At 33.7% G+C, this 25,659-nt stretch overlaps 1 protein-coding gene across 5 annotated transcripts in view; it reads left to right on the top strand.

Annotated features, from left to right (window-relative positions):
• The window catches only part of GABRB2 (gamma-aminobutyric acid type A receptor subunit beta2), a 260,076-nt gene that overhangs the window by 206,524 nt on the left and 27,893 nt on the right, over positions 1 to 25,659 (top strand). For 3 of the 5 annotated variants that reach the window (XM_016954152.4, XM_016954153.3, XM_016954154.4), the window contains exons 7-10: positions 5,849 to 5,986; positions 7,715 to 7,867; positions 11,177 to 11,421; positions 15,828 to 15,941. In XM_016954152.4, the coding sequence (XP_016809641.1) occupies positions 5,849 to 5,986; positions 7,715 to 7,867; positions 11,177 to 11,421; positions 15,828 to 15,941 (650 nt within the window). The remainder of the gene's footprint in view (positions 1 to 5,848; positions 5,987 to 7,714; positions 7,868 to 11,176; positions 11,422 to 15,827; positions 15,942 to 25,659) is intronic. The other 2 variants (XM_063811655.1, XM_054684759.1) reach the window with 1 other exon arrangement.

The raw sequence follows: 25,659 nt of genomic DNA, 5'->3' as shown, positions 1-25,659 counted from the left end.
ATGATTATACCAGGGAGGGTATTTTTATATGCTAAAAAATGTATATGGTTAAATTAATTTGGAATATTCCAGGAGTAAGTAAAATTAAGCAGATTATTTATTGCAGGTTTTCCTAAACTACTGTTTTAAATGTTTTATGACTCTATAATAGAGAGCCAAAATGTGTAGTTACTCCCAAATATATTGATTGTGTAACCCTTTTCCATGAAGCGCATTACAGATTAGTGTTTCTCAGAACAGAAATCAAATTTTACTAATAGTTATTTAAAGACTAATAATAGTAACTATACAACATTTTAGATACAAATGGAGGGTATGTGTTAAATTATTTTATGATGAGGTATTTTATTCAAAAAGTGCTGTGATGTACACATAAAATGCTGTGATGTACACATTAAATTTATGCACATTTTGAGATGGTTCTTAAAAGACTGAAACCACCATGACTAGTGTGAACTATCGCAATAACATTGACCCATAGTTCTCATTGATTGCCAATTGGTTATGATGACAAAATTAACAGATTAAAGAAACTGCTGTGTGACAATTGTTATATTGGATACAATCCTAGAATATTTACCAATCCAAATGAGAAACAAAGTTTAAAAAAGTAATGAGAGAACAATAAGTCACCTTAATTTCCCACTAGAAAAAATAATAATAAAGTATATATATATATAAAAAAAAGAAAAAATAAATAGTGGCATTAATTCATCTCTTCTAAATGTTCTCATTGGTTCCTGCTGTTTAATATCTTGGCACAGGTTCAGATTTTTTGCACAGTAAAACAATTCTAAAATGAAATATTGACTTAGTAGATAACAAAATATATAGATTGACAGTAAAGAGAGAAAATAACTTTTTAAAATGCCATGTTATATAATCAGATAATGTCACAATTGTGAGATCATATTTAGTTATTGTGTAAATGTTTTAAAATGGTATTTCTATTTCTTAGATCCCATATAATACATGTTTTTCTCAATGTTTCAATGAGAACGTATCTACCATTCATATCTTATAGATATATATTTTATAGATTTTTATATTTGTTTTTCCTGATCAGAGGCTTGTAACATTTCATATTGCTTTAATTTCTTCAGGTGAATGCCAGTGAATTTGTATTTTAGTTTATTTATAGGCCCTCTGAATTATTATGTGTCTTATGTTTTTGATGATAACAATACAAAATTATTTAATGACTCAGTTTCTGGAATCCCATGAATAAAATATAAATGATGAGTTTAATTTGCAATACATTAATGAAGTGCTTCAGTGCATTTCCTTCTGATATCTTTTTAAAGAAATCTAATTTTTTTTTTTACTCATGATTATTATGAAAGCTGTAAAAGTCAGGTCATATATATTTGCATATGTTTTCTTTTAGTTTTTAATCACTTTGAGAGACTGCTAAATATTCCTCCAGAGAATATCCAAAGAAAAGAAGAAAACAAGGTCTGCTTTAAACTCATCCTACATAGTATATTGAGTTGGCTTTTAACTTGACCACCCTGGAACTGTCATGGAGCTCGTTGCTCTTTCGTCTTCAGAAACCAATGATGCAACAGCAACATTTGCTTTCCATTTGCAATCTTCTATTCTTGGTTAGCCTAAAATAAAGTCAAGAGGATTGGATTTTCTAAGACAGGCAGTAGCCAGAAGTAAATACAGTGCGGTGTTTATTGTGTCAGATTCCAAAACCCAAAACATCAAAATAACTTTGAAACTTCTTATTAGCAATTTCCAAAACGTTGGAGAGTTCTATAAATGTGGTTGAACAGCTATGTTTTCCATTGTGCAAATTGTATGTATTCACTTAATAACCACAAAATGGGACATAAAATATGTTTTACATTCATTTTTAATAATTCTTATTTGAATAACTATCAACTGAAATATTTGTTATTATCTGCTGATGCTGTTCTAAGCATTTTACATTTTTTTTCTGCCTGACAGCTCTATGAAGTGGCCATTATTATTATATTAGTGTTGCAATTTACAGGTTGAGAAACAAAAGACAAAGAGATGTGCAGTAACTTAGGATGAACTAATACATAGGGAGAAATATATAGTGAAGAACCTTGAATTATTCTAAAGAGTTCTCTTTATTGGGTGTTTCTTTACTCACTCAGAAAATGTTTATTTAGTGCCAACTGTGTGCCAGCACTATGGTAAGAGCAAGAGGCAGAAATAAAAATGCAGTGCATGATCATTTACAATATATAAACATCTGGAGAAAGCATTTACATAAACCAACACCAGCCCAAAGTCACATGTGCATTAAATAATTGTTTTATTAATTTAATAATGTTTACTGAGTGCCTACTTCACACGAGGCATTGCCTAGCAAACACTGTCATTTTGCCAAAAGTTTGCAGTTCCTAGTAATGTTTCTGCTGTTGGAAAACTAATCAGCATCTCTTATATAACCTGGTTGAAATGCTATAGACATTCGCATTCCTCTGCCTACAGATAAGCTTCTGTTATAATATTTATCGCAATGGATAAAAGAAGGTAAATACTGAGGAAGATTAGGAGGAAAGAAACCTGGAGGACCACATATACTCTATTAGTTTAGACCTAGTTCCTTATATAAGAAATACTGTTTCATTTTTCTTTTCTCTTCTTTGGAAGATGGCTGCATTTGTTTGTAAAAAAAAAATGGACATTTCTTAAACATAGCATGTATTTTTTATGTCCTAATGGTGGGGCAGGGAATGCAGTGGGAAAAAAATGCTTTCTTTGAGGTCAGTCACATAGATATGGCATCAAGTCCTTACTCTATCATTTGCCAGACGTGTGATTTTTAGCAAGGTCCTTAATCTCTCTGAATCTTAGTTTTCTCAATGATGAGATAAAGACAAAACTAAGTAACTTGCAGTATCAGGGCTCATTATTTCAAATAATGCGTATAAATACTGTTCACCTATAAAATGATTGTTGTGAAGATTAAATGAGATAATGGAAGTGAAGTGCTTAATAGACTTCCTAGTAAAATGAATAACATCACTCAATAAATAACAGCATTTATTTTAATTGCTATCATTATCTTTTTCATTTGCTAGACAAGTGGTTCTCAGTGTTTTTATGTGTCACCTACAATAGAATTATCTGGAATGCTTATCAAAAAGAAAATCAGATCCCCAAGCCAATTCCTGATTAGCTAAATAAGAATCTCTACTGGTTTCTTGGGCATCTTAAACCCAGTATCCTTGAAGTAGAGGCTTTAGCTGTCTGTAGAAAGGGTTGGTGTCTAGTTAACAAAGTGCTTAGTGTATACCACCAACTAACGTAATAAATGGCAGTTGCTACTTTATAACATGCTGCCAGTTACTATCTTGGAAAACCAAGGAGAATCTTGGTTAGAATAACTTCATGGGAAATGATTACCATCTTTTTTCATAAATAACCTTTTTCATGTTTATGTAATAAAAAATTTTACAGTGCATTTCTGAGTACTTAGTTCAATTCTAGGAGCTGTAGTCATTTTGTTATTTTGAACTGGTTTATCAAAGGTAGGATTGTCATTGTCTCTGAACTATTTCATAACTGAGAGATATGGATAAAGAACTGATAAGAAATTGGATTACATTTGACATGGAGCCTCAGACTGAGTATTTTGTCACCATATTAGGAAAGTTGAAATCATAGGAAAAGTACAGTTATCCTATGGGATAGGCATCTCATGTCTCAGGATTGGGTAGAAAATTTTATACAGAAGCGAGGGGCTCTTTTCTGAGAATTTGCCTACTGTTCAATTCACTTAATACCTAGAATGTACGTTGAAATCATGAGTCTGAAATTTACTTTTATGTATTTATTTATATATTTTTTAGAGGCAGAGTCTAGCTCTGTCACCCAGGCTGGAGTGCAGTGGTGCCATCATAGCTCACCGCAACCTCAAATTCCTGAACTTAATCCTCCCACCTCAGTCTCCCAAGTAGAGAGGACTATAGGCATGTACCACCATGCCTGGCTAATTTTTTATTATTTTTTCATAGAGACAAGGTCTTACTATGTTGCCCAGGATGGTTTGAACTCCTGGCCTCAAGTGATCCTCCTGCATTGGCCTCCCAAAGTGCTGGGATTACAGGCATGAGCCACTGTGCCTGGCCCTGAAATTTACTTTTAAATGAAAGTTATAAAAAAAGAATTTATAGCAAAGCAGATGGCTCTACGTTACATCATACTAATAAAATATTGCTGATGTATAATCAGTTAAAACTCTACAATTTTGATTTCAATATAGTTTGTGGTGTTTGCAAGTAAAGAAGCCTTTTAAAAATCATTAACTATATCCGGAAGGCTTCGGTTGTGGTATTAGAAGTTCAAATGCTCTGTAACTCTTCAAAAAAACTGTAGTTCTGCATCAGATAAAGATGGCTACTCTTATGAATAAAGGGAACTGTAGATTTCTAGAAAAGCTAAACCATACAGCCTGAGCTGTGCTGTTTGATGTAGATTCTCCAATTGAAGGTATCTTAGTTCTTTGAAGAAAAAAAAAACATTTGTTTCTACCTTATTTTAAAGATTGAACTCCCTCTCTTTGGAGAAAAGAGAAGTGGTTTGTTGAAAATCATCTGGGGCTAAGATTCAAGGATTGGTATTCTTGTCATCTCTGTCACACTGACTAGTCACATGTCAAAAGGCAAAGAATTTAAGCAGTCTTTTACATTTATTGGGTTGTTTTTGGAAATGGCAGAACAATGTCCATCTTGCCTGTCTCCCAGACTTGTGAAAATCAACTATCCAGATGCAAAAGTTCTTTGAAAAGATAAATGTGATATCTCTTCACATGGAATGTGACATATGCTTTTTATTTGGGTTTTTTTTGGAGGGTGAGTGAATTTGTAAGATATTATTAATATTCACTGGATTTTATGGCATACTTCCCTGTACAGCACTGTTTACAATCTAATATGTGCTTATTCATTGCTGTTATATGTTTGCTTACTAGCTAGGATTATATGTGTGCTCACTTCTTAAGATTATACTCCACCCTGTGTATTGAGAGTATCATGAATAACAGAGAATATGTCTTTGTTATATAGACTCTCATCCCCAGCAACTGTGCCCTGATATGCATAGTAGGTGTTTAATAAATAGTTGTGGAATGAATGGAAGCATGCCTCCAAAATGCACTGTGCATGTCCAATGTACACTATACATTTATATCTACTCCTCAAAGCGATTGGAGTTAATGTTGTTTTGAGTTTTTCTGTGGAAGATTTTCTTTGAAACTAAATATGCTACAAAGTCAAATTTGAAAATCAACTACATGAATATTGAACAGATGATTCTTCTTTGTAATCACTTCTCTTCTGACTTGAAATTCAAATGTATTGTAATTCATATATTTTATATTGGGGAGAATTTGATAATCAGCATTATACTAATACTTTAAATTATTGTTCTCTTATTTTATCTTCTCATAAAGTAAAAACTAGTGTTATGTGATAATGTTATATGATAATGTGATAATGTTTGATAGAATGGGATTCCTAATCAGGTAAACCTGGGTTTAAGTCCCAACTACACCTATTCCTATTTTATTATGAAGTCCCAACTATACTATTCCTAGTTGCATGAGAATCTATACTGTTAATTTCTCTAAGCTTTTGTAAGTCTAATGTGGGCCTAATTATACTACCCTAATGAGATCGTCATGAGGATTAAATACAGTAGTAGACTTGAAATGTTTAGTATGATACCAAACACATAGCAGCCTTTAGCTATATCTTTATATTATTTATATAGGTCATCTTCTAAACAGGTATTTTTTTCTGTTTTGTCTGTTTTTTTTGTTTTCTGTATTTGTGTGTGTGCGTGTGTATGTTTCCTTTCACAGATGGATACACAACTGATGACATTGAGTTTTACTGGCGTGGCGATGATAATGCAGTAACAGGAGTAACGAAAATTGAACTTCCACAGTTCTCTATTGTAGATTACAAACTTATCACCAAGAAGGTTGTTTTTTCCACAGGTTTGTATCATGGAAAAGTGTTAAGGGAAAATAATCTTCACCGTATTTTGTTAAACATGTTCACTTACATTAGAGTTCTGTCCCAGGGAAGCACCATGACTTTACAAGACAAATCCACTGAAAACCCTCAGTTTCCCATGAAGTCTATTGTTCTACTCGGGACCCATACTATTATTTTCCAGAGGCCACCCCAGCAGAGCTGAGAGGATCATCTCTGTGTATCCTATTTGCCAGAGAAGCAACTAATTTTTAGAAAGAATACAGGAAGAGAAATAAAGACCTGGCTCAGAGCTGTTCCCCAACATTATAACATTATACATCTCACAGAATTGACCATAACCCCTTGATTATGATTATGATTGGGAGACCCAAGTTGCAGTTCATTCAAGTCTGATCACGTGAAATTCTCCAAAGACAACGGGAGGAATTCACATTTTCTTCAAAGGATAAGAATTCCTTTACACAGTTTCACCTCCTGTGTGAGCTAAAAGCTGTTTCAGGTATTAAGATTATCCTGAGGCCTTTGCCATCTTCACCCTTCCAGCATGGAGATTTTATATGGTCATACTTGATTTCATCAGCAAAATTTTTGCATTTTTGTAGCAATAAAGCTGAGGAAAGCAATCATTTGCTAGACACTCATTTAGGCAAAAAATATTCAACCCACAGGGATATCCTTGTTTATATTTTTCTTATTGAAATAAACCCCACAGGCACAGAAATAACTAATACTGTAATGGCCCTTTTGCTAAGAAGTCACATACTTTTTGTGCCTACAAACCACTTCAGGCAAAAGCTATGTGACTTGATAAAAATACAATGCCTTTAACTTTAAAACAACAACGACAAACAGAAACTTTTCCTAAGTTTGAGGTCTGCTGAATTCCTAAAAATCTATGGAAAGAAGTTCCTACTTAGAATATTCTTACTATCGTATTCAGACACTTAGCCTAGCCCTCCAAAAACTAAACAAGGCTTTCTTCCAAACAATGAGAATATCCTCTCCAAGCTACTTATCATGTGAACTTCCTATAGTCTAAGACTGTGCTCTGTTATTTGTCTTGTTTTATTAAAGGGTAATTGCCCAGGTCATCCAATCAAGGAACCCAAATTTAGGAAGCTGATTCTTTAGTTGTATCTCCCACAAATATTGCTCAAAAGCAATGGGTGTCCACCTTTTGGTTGGTAAGGTGTACTTTTAGAACTCCAATGGAAGCAATGAAACTATTTAAAAAAAGAATGCATATACATGAAAACCTACAAAAACCTGCGTTCCCTGAAACATCACCACTGATCACAGACTTAAACTGCAATCTGTGTCTTGAGAAGAGTTTTCTTTTACTATGACCAGAACATGCAGCCTCACTCTCACATAAGATTAAACTTACAGGATGAACTTACTAAGGAACAATTGAAAGAATGAAAAAAAGAACTGTCCCAAATTGTCCTAACAATTACAGAGGAGGGGTATGTTTGATTCACTTTATGAGGCTGAGTAGGGAAGAGCTGGAATTCTTTTAATTACTGGTGAGTACAGGATGCATTCCACACTGAGTAACTCCTGGTAATTAGAAACTCAGGGCTCTCAGACTACTTTTGCAGAAGAAAGTGTCCTTCACTAAGAGCTAAAATTGAACTGAGAGAAGATGTACTGTTTATGCACCTTTAAAGAAAAGTATCCTATAAATATTGATTGATAATGATGATGTTCTAAAATTGCCTTTCTAGGTTCCTATCCCAGGTTATCCCTCAGCTTTAAGCTTAAGAGAAACATTGGCTACTTTATCCTGCAAACATACATGCCTTCCATCCTGATTACCATCCTCTCCTGGGTCTCCTTCTGGATTAATTACGATGCTTCAGCTGCAAGGGTGGCATTAGGTAGGACATTTTATTACTGCTTGTGGATTTTGACTCTGTGTGTACATTTCTGTGTTCGCATGCACGCGTTTTCCTTATCCTGAAATTTGTGGTGCATGACGCAACTGAACCTCTCACACTGCAAGAGTTTCGCTATGAGACTTTGGGTGATCTGATTCAGCATTAAATCAATTAAACACGAAGTAAAGCTCTTTCATGTCAGTATTAGTTAACCGTATATCTGTTGATAATGAGATTAGTCCCATCAGTTTGATATTTTTATTGAAACATATTTCATATAGTATTGCTTGCATAATTGTTCAATTTGTATCTGTGCTTCTTTACCTAAGAAGACCTCCCTTCTACGTTTTTTTCTGCATGAAAGACAAGAAGATGTTGTGTGTAGCAAATGGATAAGCAGAAAGAATTCTAAAGTCTTGTTAACATTTCAGAGTAGCATGACTAAGGCAGGAGACAACAAAGTAAGAATATTGAGAAGTAATCTGTGGCATCTCTCATCTTATGCTGTTTTTTTCTAACAAACACAAAAGGAGAATAAATTACATTTCATGAACATTTTTGTTATTAACTTCAGATAAAGTAAATTTATGGCCTTTTACACGATCTTGATTATTGTGGATTCTGACTATTCCCTTTAAAATGTTGAATTGTTCACTTTTACCATTAGATCTCAATTCAATCATTACTTTCTTAGAAGAGCCACTCATTTATTATTCAACAAATAATTGTTAAATACCTAATATATGCTAATTGTACTAAGCACTGGAGATACAGCAGTCTTCTGAAAGTTATATCTAGCAGTAAAAGATATACAATAAATTTAATAACCACATAAATTATACAATGTGGTAAATCTATAGAGGGATATAAAGCAAGGGGGCATGGGTTTGCTAGAAGTTCAGTTTAGAATAATTAGGGCCGACTTCACTCAGAAGTTGTCATTGGAACTAAGACTTGAAGATTAAGAGCAATGTGGATACCTGGGTGATAATATTCCAGATGACTGCAAAGGCCCTGGGTAGGAACAAACCAACAGTGTCAGCAGGAGGCTAATGAGGCCAAGTGAGTTCAGGGGAAGTAGCAAAGATAATGTTAGGGAAAGAGGCCTAAAAGATCACAAAAGGGCTATTACAAAGGGATGGTAGGCCACGACAAAGGCTTTGCTTTTATTTTGAATGAAATAGCCATTGACTGAGCATAAAAGTGGTATGATTTGATTTCTGTTTTAAAGGGATCACTTCGGCTACTGGGTTAAGATTAAATTATGTGGCTCAAGGATGGGAGGAAGGAGAAGGAATGACCTCTCAGGCTGAGTCAAGCACCTGTGATATATACACTTGCAGTACCATAGACCTCCCCTGTGTGTAGACTAACCACAGTTATAACTTTTGTTTTCTTAGTGGTGTGATGTCCTTTTCCCCTTCAGCAATGAAAGATCCATGGAGGAAAGGTCCATATCTAGTTTTATATCTGAAGTGTCTTGCATGGGGAATGGTGCTCAGTAAACATTTGCTGAATGAAAGAAGGAATAAAATTTGCAAATATCCCATTTTTCCAAAGTTTAAACATGTCTTTTTTGTATCTATTACAGGAACAATAAATAATTCATTAACTTTTTAGAAGACATTTTTAAAATGTCTTTATGTGAGCAATTTATTACTAGGTTCAGAAATACTTTAAAATGAGATTTAGATAAGTAGTAAAATCAGCAATGTCAGTTTTATTATATACGTATGATACAGGATCATCCGTAGTTGAAATGATGAAGAGAAAATTGAAACTGGAAAATGTCTCAAAATGACGGCTATAAAGAGGACATGAGAAATGTAAGATACCTGTATCTAAAGCAAGACCAAGGTTTTATGGGCGTGCTCAGAATCAAATGCTCAGATTTATTTTTTTCTTCTGTAGCTGTTTCTTGGTGGAGTATAAAAACAAAATAGAAACTATGACATTATTACTAGTGAGATAAAATTAAATCAGAAAACTGTGTCCCCCCAAAATCATAGGAATGAAATTTAACCTTCAGGATGCGTTATTGGATAGTGTTTAAGGGCCTGGATTCCTGAGTCAGAAAGATTCTCATTCCAATGGCAACTCTACAACTTTCCATCTGTGTGATCTTGACCTCTGAGCTTTGTCTATTTTCACATCACTATTTTGCTACAAAGCTGGACTTTATCATACTCAGGACCTTGGACTTTCAGTGCATTTACCTTCCGATTACAGCTTAGAGGGAAACTACTTCCCACTGTCAGAGATACCAACTCAACAGGACAAACAATTACAGCCTGACCCAGTGTCACATTTTCCATAAGCAGTCCTAGAATGCATCTGTGTTATTTATCTAGGCATTATATGCCTAACTGTCCGATCCATATACATGAGGGCTATGATTCCTGCTTCTCTGTTACCCTCCACTCCGAATTCCCAGATGTTTATAATCATTTATTGATATTGCCTGTATAATGTATTCTTTAATTTCAGTACCCTTGCTGTTATTTTAATTGACTTCACTTCCATCATTCAGTTGGATTACTCTGAAAACCTCTTAACTGGCATTCTTTACTCCTGCCATGCCTGCTTCTCCCCATCATCCACACTGTCACCACAGTGATTGTTCTAAATGCAAATTGCCCCCTTGCTTGAAGCTGGCCCCTGCTCCACATTGCCTTTAATTTTAAGTTCAAACTCTCCCATTAGGCTCTCTGCATGGCCCTTAACCTCCAGTCTTCTCACGATTCTTCCCATCCTGTCTTGCAATGTACCCACAATGATTTTTCCGAGATCATGGTAATGGACTGTGTACTCTCCCCCAAATCCAACCTTGATATAAAAGCTCTCTCCACCAGCAGTCCCCATAAGTCAAAAATGAATTTTGACCCCCAGTTCTGGGTTGCCTGGGTGACTTTCACTCATTTTTCAGAAATCAGCTCAAAAGTCTCTATTTCCTAACCTCATCCCTGGCACATCAGAAAGTTGACCTAGAGTCCTCTCCATATTCTGAACTCTTACCTTACACATGTGCCTATCATAGCATTTAATTCACGTTTTAACCCCGCACTAGATATATAACTATAAATACAAAAATTTAATTAAAAGAAGGGATCAAACGTTCAGTGATCACTGTAAGCTAATTTATACCTATATCCATTCCCTATCCTAGGGCTGGCATGCAATAGTAAGGGCCCAATAAATAGATTGTGGCATATATGAATGAGAAAATGAATATAGATCACCTTTCCAGCTATTAAGAAAGAAGAAAAGAGATAGGAACATTATTACTCTAACTCTCCCATTTTTTTTCAGGAATCACAACTGTCCTCACAATGACCACAATCAACACCCACCTCCGGGAAACTCTCCCTAAAATCCCCTATGTGAAGGCCATTGACATGTACCTGATGGGGTGCTTTGTCTTCGTTTTCATGGCCCTTCTGGAATATGCCCTAGTCAACTACATCTTCTTTGGGAGGGGGCCCCAACGCCAAAAGAAAGCAGCTGAGAAGGCTGCCAGTGCCAACAATGAGAAGATGCGCCTGGATGTCAACAAGGTAAATTCAGAGGGCAAGCCCTCCTTGCTTCTTAAACTCATGGAAGAATGCTAGCAATACAGGTTGATGACCTTGTTGAGCAAATGAGGAAACCAAGCCCAGGGAAGAGAATGGGTAATTTTCCCCAAAGCACACAAACAATTAATGATGGAAGCACAATTAAGGACCAAACTCATGACACAAGATTTGGATGCCCTTTCCATTAACAAGAGGAGTGACCAAACATGAGAAGACCTTTATGATGCTTTCTCACATATGAGTATGGTACCTATAATTATTTATGCATTCTTTAAATTTATTCACCTAATTTATTTAAAAAGGAAATTTAATGTTGCTTCAGTCAGTATTACTTGCTGGACAATAGCTTTACAAATATATAAGTAACAAATTTAAAAAACTATATCAAGTTCTAATTTATACTAGATGAAGTCTCTGGCCCTGAAATCTGCATTCTCTTTGACTTAAAGGAAAGATAAGCAAGTATACAGATGTGTTACAGACCCACTAAGCAACAAACTGAGACTTTTTCTTTGAAGCAATCAGAAGAACATAAGAAGAGTAGGGGGGAAAAGACAAATAATTTTCTCCTTTAAATGACAATGCCTTGCACATATACCACTTATCATTGCAGCATTTGACTATATGAGGCCACCATCTTGCTTAAGTCAGACATGGTCAAAGATTCCCACAAAACTATAAACCCTGTTTATTTGTTAAGTCAGTAGTTTTCAATCATGGGTGCCAATGGAATGACCTGAACAGATTAAAAAAAAATACTGAAGCCTTGGTCCCTTCCCCAGAAAATCTGATTTGATTTTCTTGGAGAAAGCATGGGCAACACAATTTTAAAAAGTTCCCCAAGTTGTTCTAATCTGCATCCAAATTTGAGAATCACCACTTTAAGGTTTTTGATGGTAGTCCCAGTAGAGCCAGCTCTCTTTACTCTCAATATTAAACTTCACCTGGCTTCCTGTTATAGCACTTGCTGCACTAACAGAATACTTGTATATGTATCTTCCCAGAGGCCACATTTAGACCTTTAGCAATAGCCAAAGAAAAGTCTTATTTTCATATCTGCCCTAAATACTGTTTATGAAGTAGTGTCTAATATTGGACCAATAAATAGTTCATCATGATGGGACTAGGAAAACATTAATCAATCCTCTTAAACCATTTGGAATTATTAATTATAACAAAAGCTGATTATTTCCTTGATGTTTTGATATTTCTAACTTCAAATTAATTCCAAGGATAGAAAAGCATAAATAATCTCTGCCATTGAGTTGTATTTGGAGCAAACCATATGGAAGCTTCTAACTCAGTAATGTTTTTCACATATCCATAGGTCTAATATTTGGTTTTAGACTCTTCTCTAATCCAAGGCACTTCTTGCTTAGAAGATGATATTTGCAACAATGCAAATTTTAAGTATGGCTCTTGGAAACCAAAAAACTGTAAGGGTCTAGGAAATTGTCAAATTCTTTCCCACACCCAAGGTTTTACTTATTGGAATCTGCCAATAGATTCCAATTTACCATTATGGTTCTCTCAGGCTGTCAAATGAAAGAGTATTTTCTAAACCTATTTTCTGATTTTCATGACATAGTAGTCTTAGAGAAGAGAATAAATAAATAAATAAATAAACAAATAATGCTATCTCGTAGGACTTCAAAATGAGTCTAAATCAATTGCATAATGAAAGGCTGACTTAATAAGATAACATCTGATCTCTTCACTTTCATCTACCCTATTTTTTATACCAATTTGCATTTAAATGGTAAAGTTAAGACCTAGAGGTAGGAGGTTTTATACAAACTGAACCTGCAGAGCTTCAGATAGTTCTAAAACGGAAATAGAGAAAAGTTCACTAGGCAGTTACCCCATAGTGGTGAAAAGCCTATCCTCTTGGTTGAAGGTAGACCCTACCATTCAAGTGATGGAATATGAGAGAACAAAAAAGATACCAGAGATTATTTAGTATTTTTCAGTGATTCTCAAAACAGGGTCATTTTCTTCTCCCAGAGGACATTAGGCATTGTCTGGAGACATCTTTCATTGTAAAAACTATAGGATGAGGTTTACTACTGGTATCTAGTGTGTAGAGGCCCAGGTTGCTGCTACACATTTGGCAGTGTGCAGGATAGCTTCCCCGTAACTTCTTGTTTTCAAACATGAGAAACTGAGGTACTGAAAAAATAATATCTTTGTCGTCTAAATATTCTTTAGCAAAGTTGTTTCTCCATTTTCTTTGAGCAGCATGTGTAAGAATCAAGACATCATGAGTCATGGTTTAGAACAATGGTTCTGAACAAATATTTTAGAGTCTTTCAAGTTCAATATTTACCTTCCCATTTAACAACTGGGTGACAGTAGACAAAAAATTTAGCCTCTCTGGCCCTTTAGTTTTCTCATCTGTGAAACAGGGTTAATTCCTCTCTTATAAAGTTACTCATGAACATAATTGTGATAATGTGCAAAGAGGGTAATATAGTCCTCAATACATGGTAAGCACTCAGGAAGTGATAAATATTAATAAAATATTAAAATATAATAAGTGGTAGGCAATATTACTTTTTAAAATAAAATTTGCAGTCCCCATACTTATTGGTGATGCTAGCGTGTGTGTTCTACATGCTGTACCATGTGGAATGCAGTAGCATCCCTAAAGCAGTATATTGTTTAGACAGGAATGTTTTATGTTAGAAGTTTTAAAGTCAATTCAAGAAAATCATTTTTCGAAGGGTATTAGCTGTAAAATCTATAGCAAACCAACTGCATCAAACTCTATTAATTATTTCTTAGAGCAGAAAACCTACAACCCATTTTGATTAGATTAAAACAAAACGCTGACCATCAAGCTTTCCAGACTCCCACTATTTCTTTGTTTACCCAGCATGAAAGGTTAGAGGAGGTCCACATTGCTCCTGATTATGAGGTGCTGTCCTTTGTGTCAGCATCATGAATAATACCACCCCATTTCCTATCAAGAATGTCTCTTCTTTTCAACTGTAATTCTATAGTTATTTTTTTTTCCAAGATCAAGCACTTATAATCAGCTAAGCATTGTTGGCTGCTCTGGGAAAATCAGGAGTGGGATTAAATTTTTCACCTTCCTTTGGTGATTTCCTAAAGATGGAAGGAGTGTGTCAGATTATCTAAAGTGATTTTTGAACTGTGCTCTGTCCTGAGGTCAGGGAGGGTTGAAAACGGGAAGCCTGCACAGGTGGGAGCCCAGTGTTGATTCAGCAGATGCTACCGCATTTTTTTCAGCCTCTTTTTGGTATTAGCTTCTCTTAAATGTTTGTTTTAATAAGTGAATTTGCAGCTCTTAAAATAATTCCCGTCCTGTCATTTCACTGATGTAAAAGCCTATGTGCCTAAAGAAGGTGAAATAGCCAAGGTCACATAGCAAGCTTTTAGAAGTTCTGATATGGATTTTTCTATCCTTCTCCAGTGTACATAAAAGTGTGCTGGCAAAAAAAAAATAAAATAAAATAAAAAATAAAAATAAAAAACAAACAAAAACTGAAAAGCTAATTCCATGTTAGTTTATGTATTCCAACTCAGTTGATTTCACCTGAAAAATCCCAGCTACCTGCACATGAAAGTTTATAAGCAAGTGTCACTTTCACCGTTGTCTTCATGTGCCAAGTTAAGTAGTAAAGTACTAAGATTTTAAAAATAAACTTTAAACCAATATGAGGTCTACTGAATATTTTTTCCCAAGTGTCCTTTGGAGTAGTTTAAACATGATCTTTATTCTAATGCTAGGAGAGTCTTTCCCATTTTCCCTTGCATTCTTCTAGTTGTGTGTGTGTGTGTGTGTGTGTGTGTGTGTGTGTGTGTCCTAATGGAATTTGCTTTTGATTGATTTCACCCACTGTTCTTGCCCATAGCTTCAAGTTTCAACTCCCCTTACTTCTCTTTTAAGCTTTATATTGTTTCCTTGTTTATTTTTCTGCCAAATACTAAGAACATGCGTATTTGAGAATCAAGTTATTCTTGCCTTTTTACCACCGTGGTATTTGCACATATCAAATGCACCTGCAGCCAACAGTTTTCTAACTAAAGCTGCACCACAGAGATCTCCATTTAAGGGTGTTCTTTATTCTGCATTCATGGGTGCTGTGATTCTTTGTGTTGTCTTTATCCATTGTGTGTAATCTTTTCTAATGTAAAGCCACTAAGATATTTTCAATCAATTTATTTCTACTGCTTGGAATTTGATGTTTTTAAAACAAAACATTTTTTAAAAACTTACTCAAATTCCCATTCTCTGTTAGCCTTTATCTAAAGGATTTCTAAAGGCCAGTAGCATTTATCTATATCCAATTTACTTTAACCATCAGGCCTAATCTAGTAGCATCAATCGACTTAATTAGCACATTCTCTACTTTGTCTTCCAGATTTTTTATAAAGATATTAAACAAAATGGGACCCAATATCGATCCTTGTGGGACCCTACTGGAAACCTCTCCCCAACTAGACGGACTACCAATTACGATTTCTCTCTGTATACGGTTAGATAGCCAGTTTTTAATCCATTTATTTGTATTTCTGTTGGGGCCAATTTGTTTAGCTGTTCCCTTGAAAAATGTGTGGGGTCTTTGCAGATAACCTATGAACATGTATCCACAGAGTCTTGGGGATAAGTTAAAACTTTTTCAGGAGACCTTAGTGGGACTTTCCTAGGTTTGCTTTTTCAGTATAGCTTTGGTGAACCTAAGCTTCAGTGTTTCACTCAGGAATTGTTGTTGTGTTAGGGAAAGAAATTAAATGGATTGTATTTTGAGAATCCTTTTCATTTGTACTGAGAGGACAAGAGTGTCATTATTTCTTAGTTTTAGTGTTGTGTTTGCTTTTTTCAGACTCTTTGGATTGAATAGGTGAATTAAACATTTCTTTTGTTGGTTGGCTGAGAATTCAGAAATTTGTCTACATTACTAACTTGTGTCTAAGAATGTTATGCTTGCATCAAGTCCTTGTTGATTTCTTGTTATTTATTTCACAAATAAGTATTGTATTGGCAGGCTCATCATTATTATGATAGATAAAAGCCAATAATTGACATTGTTGTTTACCAAAACTCTTGACTTAAATGAACTCTAAAGAAAGCCTATTTTTGACTCATAGTTTAGTTTCTGAATCCTCATATGTTGGTGATCTTAATTGGCAAGTTGTCATTCATATTGCCCTCCAAATTGAAGGAGGAAAATGATAATTGTCACCATTCCACCCTATCATCTACTACTTGTTCAACTCCAGTGTTTAGCAAATGATATTGGATATTTGTGAATCTTTTCTATGAGGACTTGATGCCAGAAGTGCTTCCATTATTATATCTTCTAAGTATCAGGCTATCCCTTAATTTTGTGGCTTTGACTCCAGAATCTTTAATACATCATTGTTGTTGCCATTGGGGTAGGGGAGAGAATGGATAAGCTACTGAATTGCTCCTTTGTGCTGGTATTTTGTCACTTTTTGACTTCATTACTTGTGTTATATAGTAACAAAGTCTAGTAAATAGTAATAATTAAATTATGGAAGAGATGTTTGAAATTTTGTTAATCACTATTTTTTGTTCCAATCCCCTAAACATTCCATCACCTACTATGTCTGTGCTCTCAGACTATCTCATTTATGTTGTTGCTGCTGTCCTTATTTTTTAACTTTAGTTACGCTTGTTGAAATTAAAGTAGACTGATTTGATTGGGCATTATTCTGGGTCAATTGTTAATTATGTAGAAGAAAACATGTATGAAAGTTGGATTTATGATGAAAATGATTGAAGAAGGCTGTATTTCTGAAAACGAAAATCAAACACACTACATGATTATTGTAAAGACTGGGTAAAACCACATGAAAATTCAGGATATCCTCAGATGATGAGGATATTTTTGAAAATTTGCTCATTGATGCATTAAAGTGTGCAGTTGATGGCTTGAAAGCGTTAATACTCTCTTATCCCATGATTTGAACACTAATTTGTTAAGACCTCTTCCTCTATCTCATAAAATATCATATTAACAAAAATGTTCAATGAAAATATGAATTCTACATTGAAATATGAATTCTAACGTCTTTTGTTTTTATACTTTTCTATGTTGGGTATGTCTTTATGCTGTCCTTTAAGTCCTCTTTTAAGTTCACACTATGAAATAAGGTCTAGTATTTGAAAGTTCAAATAACAAGCTTTCTAGTAAACTTATAACCTATAAGAGCATCAAGATATATGTCACAATTGCAAAAGGTACTGGGAAGATTAGTGGATTTTATAGCTATATGAACTGGGTTCATATTCAAGCATTGTCATTTATAAGCTGTGTGACATTAGACATGTTTAACCTTTCCAAGCTTTAATTCCTCAACTGAAAACTAAAACTACCAATTTCTGTCTTATAGAACTGCTGAGAAGAATAAGTGAGATAATTATACCAACGGCCTTATGTAGTACCAAGCAAAGGACATTCAAATAATAGTTGTAATTATTCTGGAGATGGTGGCAGGGATTGTGTATCTTTCTCAGATTTTATTTAGTTCTATAACTATTATTCTGATTACAAAACAAATTCATGGTCATTCTTAAAATTACACAAAGTATAGTGAAAATCACCTGCACACTCCCACACAGATATAATCATTATCAACATTGCCTTTTATTCACATTTAATGACATATTTTATATAAAAATCATATTCTACTCTTCTGTATACAGTTATTTCCCAGTTAACTTTTCATAACTTTTAGTATAAGTATACACCATTTCTAATAGCTATAAGATATGTAATTGAATGTGCATGCCATAATTCATTTAACATATATTCAATGAGCACCTATTGTTTGATGTTTGCATTGTTTCTAAGTGATTTTCCATTATAAACAAGTATAAAATAAACATCACATTGCTGACAGGTTTACACACCATTGTTCCTGATAAATTTCTTAAAATGGATTTGCTAGGTTCAAAGTTATATGGCTCTAAAGTGGTGATATATGTAGTCAGGTTGTTCACTAGAAAGGTTCTATGATAGTTTACATACCTAATAGCCATCTGAGAGTGTGGTAGTACACACACATACATATAAACACATACACACAGTGTATACGCACACAATTACCTTGCACTCCCACAAATGAGGAAGAAACAGAAAACATGTTTAACTTGGTCCAATTGTGATAAGTGCTGGAGAAGAGGAGAGAGAGAAGACTCCAAAATCCCGTGTCTAGTCTCTATCCTCTCTTTCCAAAAGCCATCAATAATAAAATGTCAATAGAAAAATAAAATAGAAACTATCAACACCCAGCTCAAACTGAGGCCCTGCAAAGATGCAGAGATGCATAAGCAGATCCCATAATTAGCGCAAGCAGAATCAGAAGAAATCTACCTAAATTATAAGTGAACATAAGGGAAAACCCAGAAGCAATGTCTCCATCAAGATGAAGCATCTAAACAAAGAAACAGCATGACAGCTATGCGAGAAAACCACCACATGGGGAAGGCAAGGAGAAGACCTCAACATGCAAAGACAGATAATGACCCTTATATTTTAAAAAAAGTATATTTTGGCTGGGCTGGTGGCTCATGCCTGTAATCCCAGCACTTTGGGAGGCTGAGATGGGCGGATCACTTGAGGTCAGGAGTTCTAGATCAGTCTGGCCAACATGGTGAAACCATGCCTCTGCTAAAGATACAAAAAATTAGCTGGGTGTGGTGGCGGGCGCCTGTAATCCCAGCTACTAGGGAGTCTGAGGCAGGAGAATGCTTGAACTCATGGGGTGGAGGTTGCAGTGAGACGAGATCGCACCACTGCACTCCAGCCTGGATGACAGAGTAAGACTCCGTCTCAAAAAACAAAAAAGTATATTTCAAGATACTAAAAATGTATTAAAAAGTATTCTAAAAGTATATTTAAAAAGTATATTTCAAGATAAATTAAAACTTCCTGTAACAAAATATTTTCTCACCAAAATTGAAAGAATATGTGAAACCAAAAATCAAAAATAAACTAATAAACAAGAAGCGATTAAAAGAGGGAAAATGAAGGCAAAGCAATCCTTATGAAACTAACAAATCAATCTAAAACAGTAAGAAAGATAATCAATTTGGCCAAAAAAATCAAGGCAGTAGCACAAAGTTCAGGCTGTAGTAAATCATGCCAAATGCAGAGGAAAAAGTTGTATGGATAAAAATCTTTTAGAGGAAGCATAATAAATATACAGAACAGGTACTGTGGATTAACCATGCAGAACCTTAATGTTAGTAAAGAATGGAAAAAAATGGAATAGAAAAAAATATTTAAGTCTAATGTCAGAATCTAATTATAAAAATGCTGATAATAATAAACACTTCTTCTCCGGGCACAGTGATTCACACTTGTGATCCCAGCACTTTGGGAGACTGAAGCAGGCAGATCACTTGATCCCAGGAGTTCAAGACCAGCCTGGGCAACATGGTAAAATCCTGTCTCTAGAAAAAGTACAAAAATTATCTGGGTATGGTGGCACATGCCTGTAGTCCCAGCTACAAGGGAGGCAGAGGCAGGAGAATTGTTTGAGCCTCGAAGGTGGAGGTTGCAGCACGCCAAGATTGCACCATTGCTCTCCAGCCTGGGTGAAAGAGGGAGACTCTATCTCAAAATAATCATAATAATAACATAATAAACCTTTCTTGAATACCTACTATATGCTTAGACAATTTACATATATTATGTCAGTCTTTATTATTACCCCATATTGTTATTATTATATTCTTTTGAGTAGTGAGCTGAGACCTGGAGAACATGATTAACTTTCTTAATGTTAGATAGCTAAGCAGTGGTTGAACAGAAAATATGACTACAGAAGCTACATATTGAACTGCTATGATGTACATTCTGTATTTGTACATATATGTAATGAAAGTAATTAATCCCGCTAATTACCAGGTTGTTCCCTGGAAAAATTTTGCTTTACCTATTAGCACCGTTTGAAATTAATTAATAATGACATTAATTAATTTATTTACAGGTATGTATAACAAGTTTAAAAGGATGTAATGGGTTCCAAGATTAAAAATTATACAACATATTTAACTACTTAGTATATTCCTCTGAAATTACTCAATTTCCAGTTAAGAAAAAGTGAATGACCTACAAGGGAGAAAAAAAAGTTAGGTTTCAGTATACTCCACAGCATATTAAATATCGTTAGACAATGGAAAAGTTCTTATAAGTTTCTGAGAGGGAGAAAGTATAACCTAAGTTATTACTATTGATACATCATGACAAATGAAAGATACTTTATCCTCAATTTGCAAGGTATTAAGGAATAGCTTCCGTGAGTCCTTATTTGTGGGAAATAATATTGTAATATAACAATCTAGCCTCTGGTAAAATGTAGTCAAAGTTAGGAACTTTGGAACAGGAAAGACCAGTGTGCTGGCATTTAGAACTAAAGATAACATGTAGAACTAAAGCTATACATGTCCAGGAGTTAAGGTTTCCAAATAAAACGGAATTGAAATATTTTTAAAAGCTGGATAATAAATATGTGTAAGAACAGCAAAACAGCAGAATAATCTTATGATGTAAACTAAAATTATGCAGTGGTATTTTTGAGGAGAGAGGAGATGTTCATTTGCTAATTGATAACAAGAACTTAGTATTTACTCTTTTATTTTTAGAGTTTATGAATCCAGAAATTAAAGATTAATAATAAAATTAGCATAGATAACGTGATCACCATTATGACAGTGTTTCTCAAGGGATCTATCATAGATTGCCAACCTAGAGTCACTTGGGACATCTGCTTAAAAGTAGATTCTACCTGAGAAAATATAGATCAAAACCTTTAGTGGGGAAAGCTTAGTACTAATCTACATTTTTCTATGCCCCAGGTTTTTGTGGTATACACTACAGCATGACAGCCTGAGGACCATTATAGTAGAAGATGTAAAAACTGATAAATCTTACAAAAACCCTTCATAACCTGAAGGAAATGAAGAAAGATACAGATGATGTAGCTAAATCTTGATGTCAGAAATAGAGATAAAGATGACTGGAAAGCTAATTTAGAGCATAAATTCAGATGACAAAATTAAGGCCAAGCTTCTCTGTGTAGAGCATATATCAACTCATCTATGAAAAGAATAAGATTTTCAGATTGAATCTAGCAACCAATCCAACAAAATGCTTTATAATAGAGATATTTCTAAAGTAAAGGTATTAGAAAATGTTCTAAATAAAGTCATGGGAAAAAACAAATGAGGCAATTACAAATCTGAAGAAAGCTGAGAATTGATCATTATTACTATATAAAGATGAATTTAAGATAAAAGTATCACAACCAAGAGATAGTTTTATAATCATAATTACTATCCCAAATAAAGATATAATCATTATGAATCATATAATTTAAATCAAAAGAGCATCAAAATAAATTGAAGTGATAGGAAATCAAAGGAGGAAATGACAGAAACATTAAGTGGTATAATTATAAATTTTACTATTTGTATAAACTCTTTTATGCACAAGTCACGTGTCAAAGATACAATAAAAATTAAATTGAAGAACATTTAGAAAATAATACTAATTTTAAATACTACATAATTAATCCTCAGTTGTGTGGTTAAATTAGTTAACAGTGAGATGGCCATAGCTTAAAACATCTTTCTAGCAAGTAATTTTAAAAACTGAATTAAACATACAATTTAAGAAGTTAGAAAAAGTTCAGCAACAAAATACCTAAATAAAGCAGAAGGAATAATCAAGATCAATTATAAATTAACAAATTAGAAAATCAAAATAACCCACAAGTAAAATAAAGACATAATCGATAAAGGAAAAGGCTATTAAGGAAACAAAGAGGAAGATAATATGAATATACCAAAGCAGTAATTTTTAAAAGCATAACAATTAAACATTAAGGGGAAATTAAAAGAAAACTATGCAAAGATCTTAGAAAATGTGAATATATAATTCATCATGTCCTTAGAAAATATGAATTAGAAAAAAAATTAGCCTAGATGAAATAGAAAAGAAAAACGACCAATTAACTAAAGATGAACTTAACAAAATTGACAGAAAAATATAACTCCCACTCAAAAAGAGCATCTAGCCCATAAGATTTCAACAATGAATTCTATCAGACATGAAAATTCAAATATCTCTAGTGGTATTTAAACTCTTGTAAATAATAACAAAGAGAAGGAAAAACTTCCAAATGATTTAGATGGTCACATAACGTAAATAAGGTTTACCAACACTATATTTCAAAAAACAAAAGCATGTGAAAGAAACAATGGACCCACTTAATTGGTGAACATTAGTGGGGAAAATTTTTTTGAAATTGATTTTTCAACTGAAATCCAGAAAATACAGAAAGCAAACTACCTCATAACCACAGAGTGCTACTTCAAATTATAAGGGTAATATTTTCCATATAGATGAGTTGAAAGGGTGAAAAACTTTATATATATATATATATATATATATATATATATATATATAATAAATATATAAAAAAATATAATATATTTTTATATTATAGCCTTTCCATAGATACCAAAAAGGACATTAAGAAAAATTAACAAAAATTTAATATTCATTCTTGGTTATAAATTTAAAATCTCTTAGGAAATTAGAAAGTGAAGAACGCTTCCTTGCCTGGGTCTCTGTGTTTATTTCTCTTTATCTACCTGTCTTATGAAAAACTCTGACTCTTGCTTCTTGGCTTAGGATGGAACAGTTCAGGCTAGAACAAGAAATGGATGCCCGCCATCACCACTATTGTTTATTTTTTTTTAAAAAAACAGCTAATAAAATTACATTAGGGAAAGTAAGGAATATTGGAAAAGGATAAGAAATAATTTTACTCTTAAACAGGAACAACGACAATTTATTCAAACAAAATTTAAGGGAATGAACTGCGAAAGACTTAGAAACAATATGAGAAGTTTGGGAAGTTCCCACAGCTTTTTTCCTATATAGAAAATATATAAACAATAACAAAAATATAATGGAAGGGAAGAAAAGAGCCCTTTTCACAGTAATAAGATTTTAATAAAAGAAAACTTTGTGTTTTTTTAAAGTATTTTTAAAGGTAAAATTTATAAGAGATCAGTTTTTTCTAAAGTATTCTATGAGCTTTGTGTAATGTCATTGGAAACCAATGGGTTTTATTTTTGATTTTATTTCTTTGGTGGTTTATTTTAGAAATTTGACCCAATAACTCTAAAGTTTATTTGAAAGAAAAGTATGTATGTGAGGAATCCAGAAAGTGAAAAATTTTAGAGAAGAATTTTTGTACTGGAAATTTAAGTGACTGATAAAATCACAGCAGTGAATGCAATATAGCACTGGCCCAATGTTCTCTATGTAAAGGAAACATAAATTAACTTAGAGCATAACAAATTTAAGTTCTCAATAAAAGTATAATTTCATATCATTGGAAATCTGTGAATTATTCAATAAACAGTGAGCAATGATTTGGGAGTATTTAAATATATTACCATATATCTAACCTACCCCTTTCTCCAAATTAAATTTTAGATAAGTCAAAGATTGAAATATTTTTCTAAAAATAGGCAGAAATACATAAAAGGCAAAAAATTATGTATAAATGTTTGAATAAACATGGATTAGATAAAACATGGCAGAAAATTCAGACTGTATAAAAGAATGATAGTATTCTTAACCTTGCAAAAATATTTAATTTCTATATATATTTTCTCTCTCTCTTACCAATCTTATCAGATAAATCTTTTCCATTTACAGTGACCATATTTTTTTCTTTCTAATTACATTTTTAAAGCACATGGTTACTTTCATTTACATAATAGTCAAAAATATAAGAAAGTAAAACTCTCTGAATCCCAATCTTCCTGAGAAAAAAAACACCAGCAGTACTTTGCAAGTTTTTCATATATATAACGATTTATGCATCTATAAGACCTTCTTTCTCACTTTCCCTTCAGCAGCACTGATTGTTGCTCGCCCTTTGCAGTTTATAATGGGTATAATCTTGTTATGTTAACTTGTATTTATCTTATTTCTTAAAATATTAAGCATTTTTTCATACATTCATATGCAGTTTGAATTGGCTTCCCTGTGAATTGCCTATTCTTATTCTTACCCATTTTTATCAAGGGCTTTTTTTGTTTTCAGTTTCAAGAGTTCTAGGTATAATAAAATATTAACATTTATTAATATGTGTATTTCAGATATTTTTCCCCAAGCTCTCATTCATGCTATGACAAGTTTTTAATTTTTAAATTGTCCATGTACTTATTCTATTATTCTCTGTATGTTTTCTGGAATAGCTGAATTCCTCTTGGAATGCTAGGTTAAGCATATGGTCTTCTAAATTTTTCTGAGACTTTTAAAATAGTTAATTTATTGTTTCATGTTTTGCATTTAATGCATCTTGAAGGATGAGTTATTGTTAGTGCAAGAATGATCAACTTTATATTTTTCCAGAAGTCAAATGAGTAACACAAGTATCATTTACTTATTTTAGAAACTTTTCCCCAGTGGTTACATTTGGAGAGTGGGATGGGATGGTAGGGGCACTTCTGCTTTTCTCTTTATATCTTTCTAAAGTGTTTGTTTTTGTTTTTGTTTCATTTGTATAAATTTATGGGGCACAGATGCAATTTTGCTACATGCATACATTTAATAATGGTCGAGCCAGGGCTTTTGGGTTATTCATCACCCAAATAACATACACTGTACTCATATTAAGTAATTGTTACAACTAGTATATATCACTTTTAAAATAGGTAAGTGTGTGAGTGTGTGTCTGTGTGCATATTCTAGCCTGACTTGCCAGTATGATCTTTTCATTACGTTGTCGTTTTTTTCTCTCTCACGCACACACACACACCTGCCACACACATACAAACTACACACAAATAAAATTCCTACCTTTTCCAATTTATATAGCCTTTAACTGGAATAACACAAGATAATTACAACCCCATGTAAATAGCACATTAAACGTTTCTAGTGATTTCTAATGATTATCGCTGTCAAGTAAGAATGAAAGGGCTCACAGCTGTAATCCCAGCACTTTGGGAGGCCGAGGCAGGTGGATCACCTGAAGTTAGGAGTTCAAGACTAGCCTGGACAACGTGGTGAAACCCCGTCTTTGCTAAAAATACAAAAATTAGCCAGGCGTAATGGCAGGCACCTGTAATCCCAGCTACTCAGGAGGCTGAGGCAGGAGAATCGCTTGAACCCAGGAGATGGAGGTAGTTTTCTG

The sequence above is a fragment of the Pan troglodytes genome, chromosome 4 (assembly GCF_028858775.2).
Source record: "Pan troglodytes isolate AG18354 chromosome 4, NHGRI_mPanTro3-v2.0_pri, whole genome shotgun sequence".
Lineage (NCBI taxonomy): Eukaryota > Metazoa > Chordata > Mammalia > Primates > Hominidae > Pan > Pan troglodytes.
The sequence above is the reverse complement of the archived record's forward strand: the minus strand, read 5'-3'. Positions and strand labels throughout refer to the sequence as shown.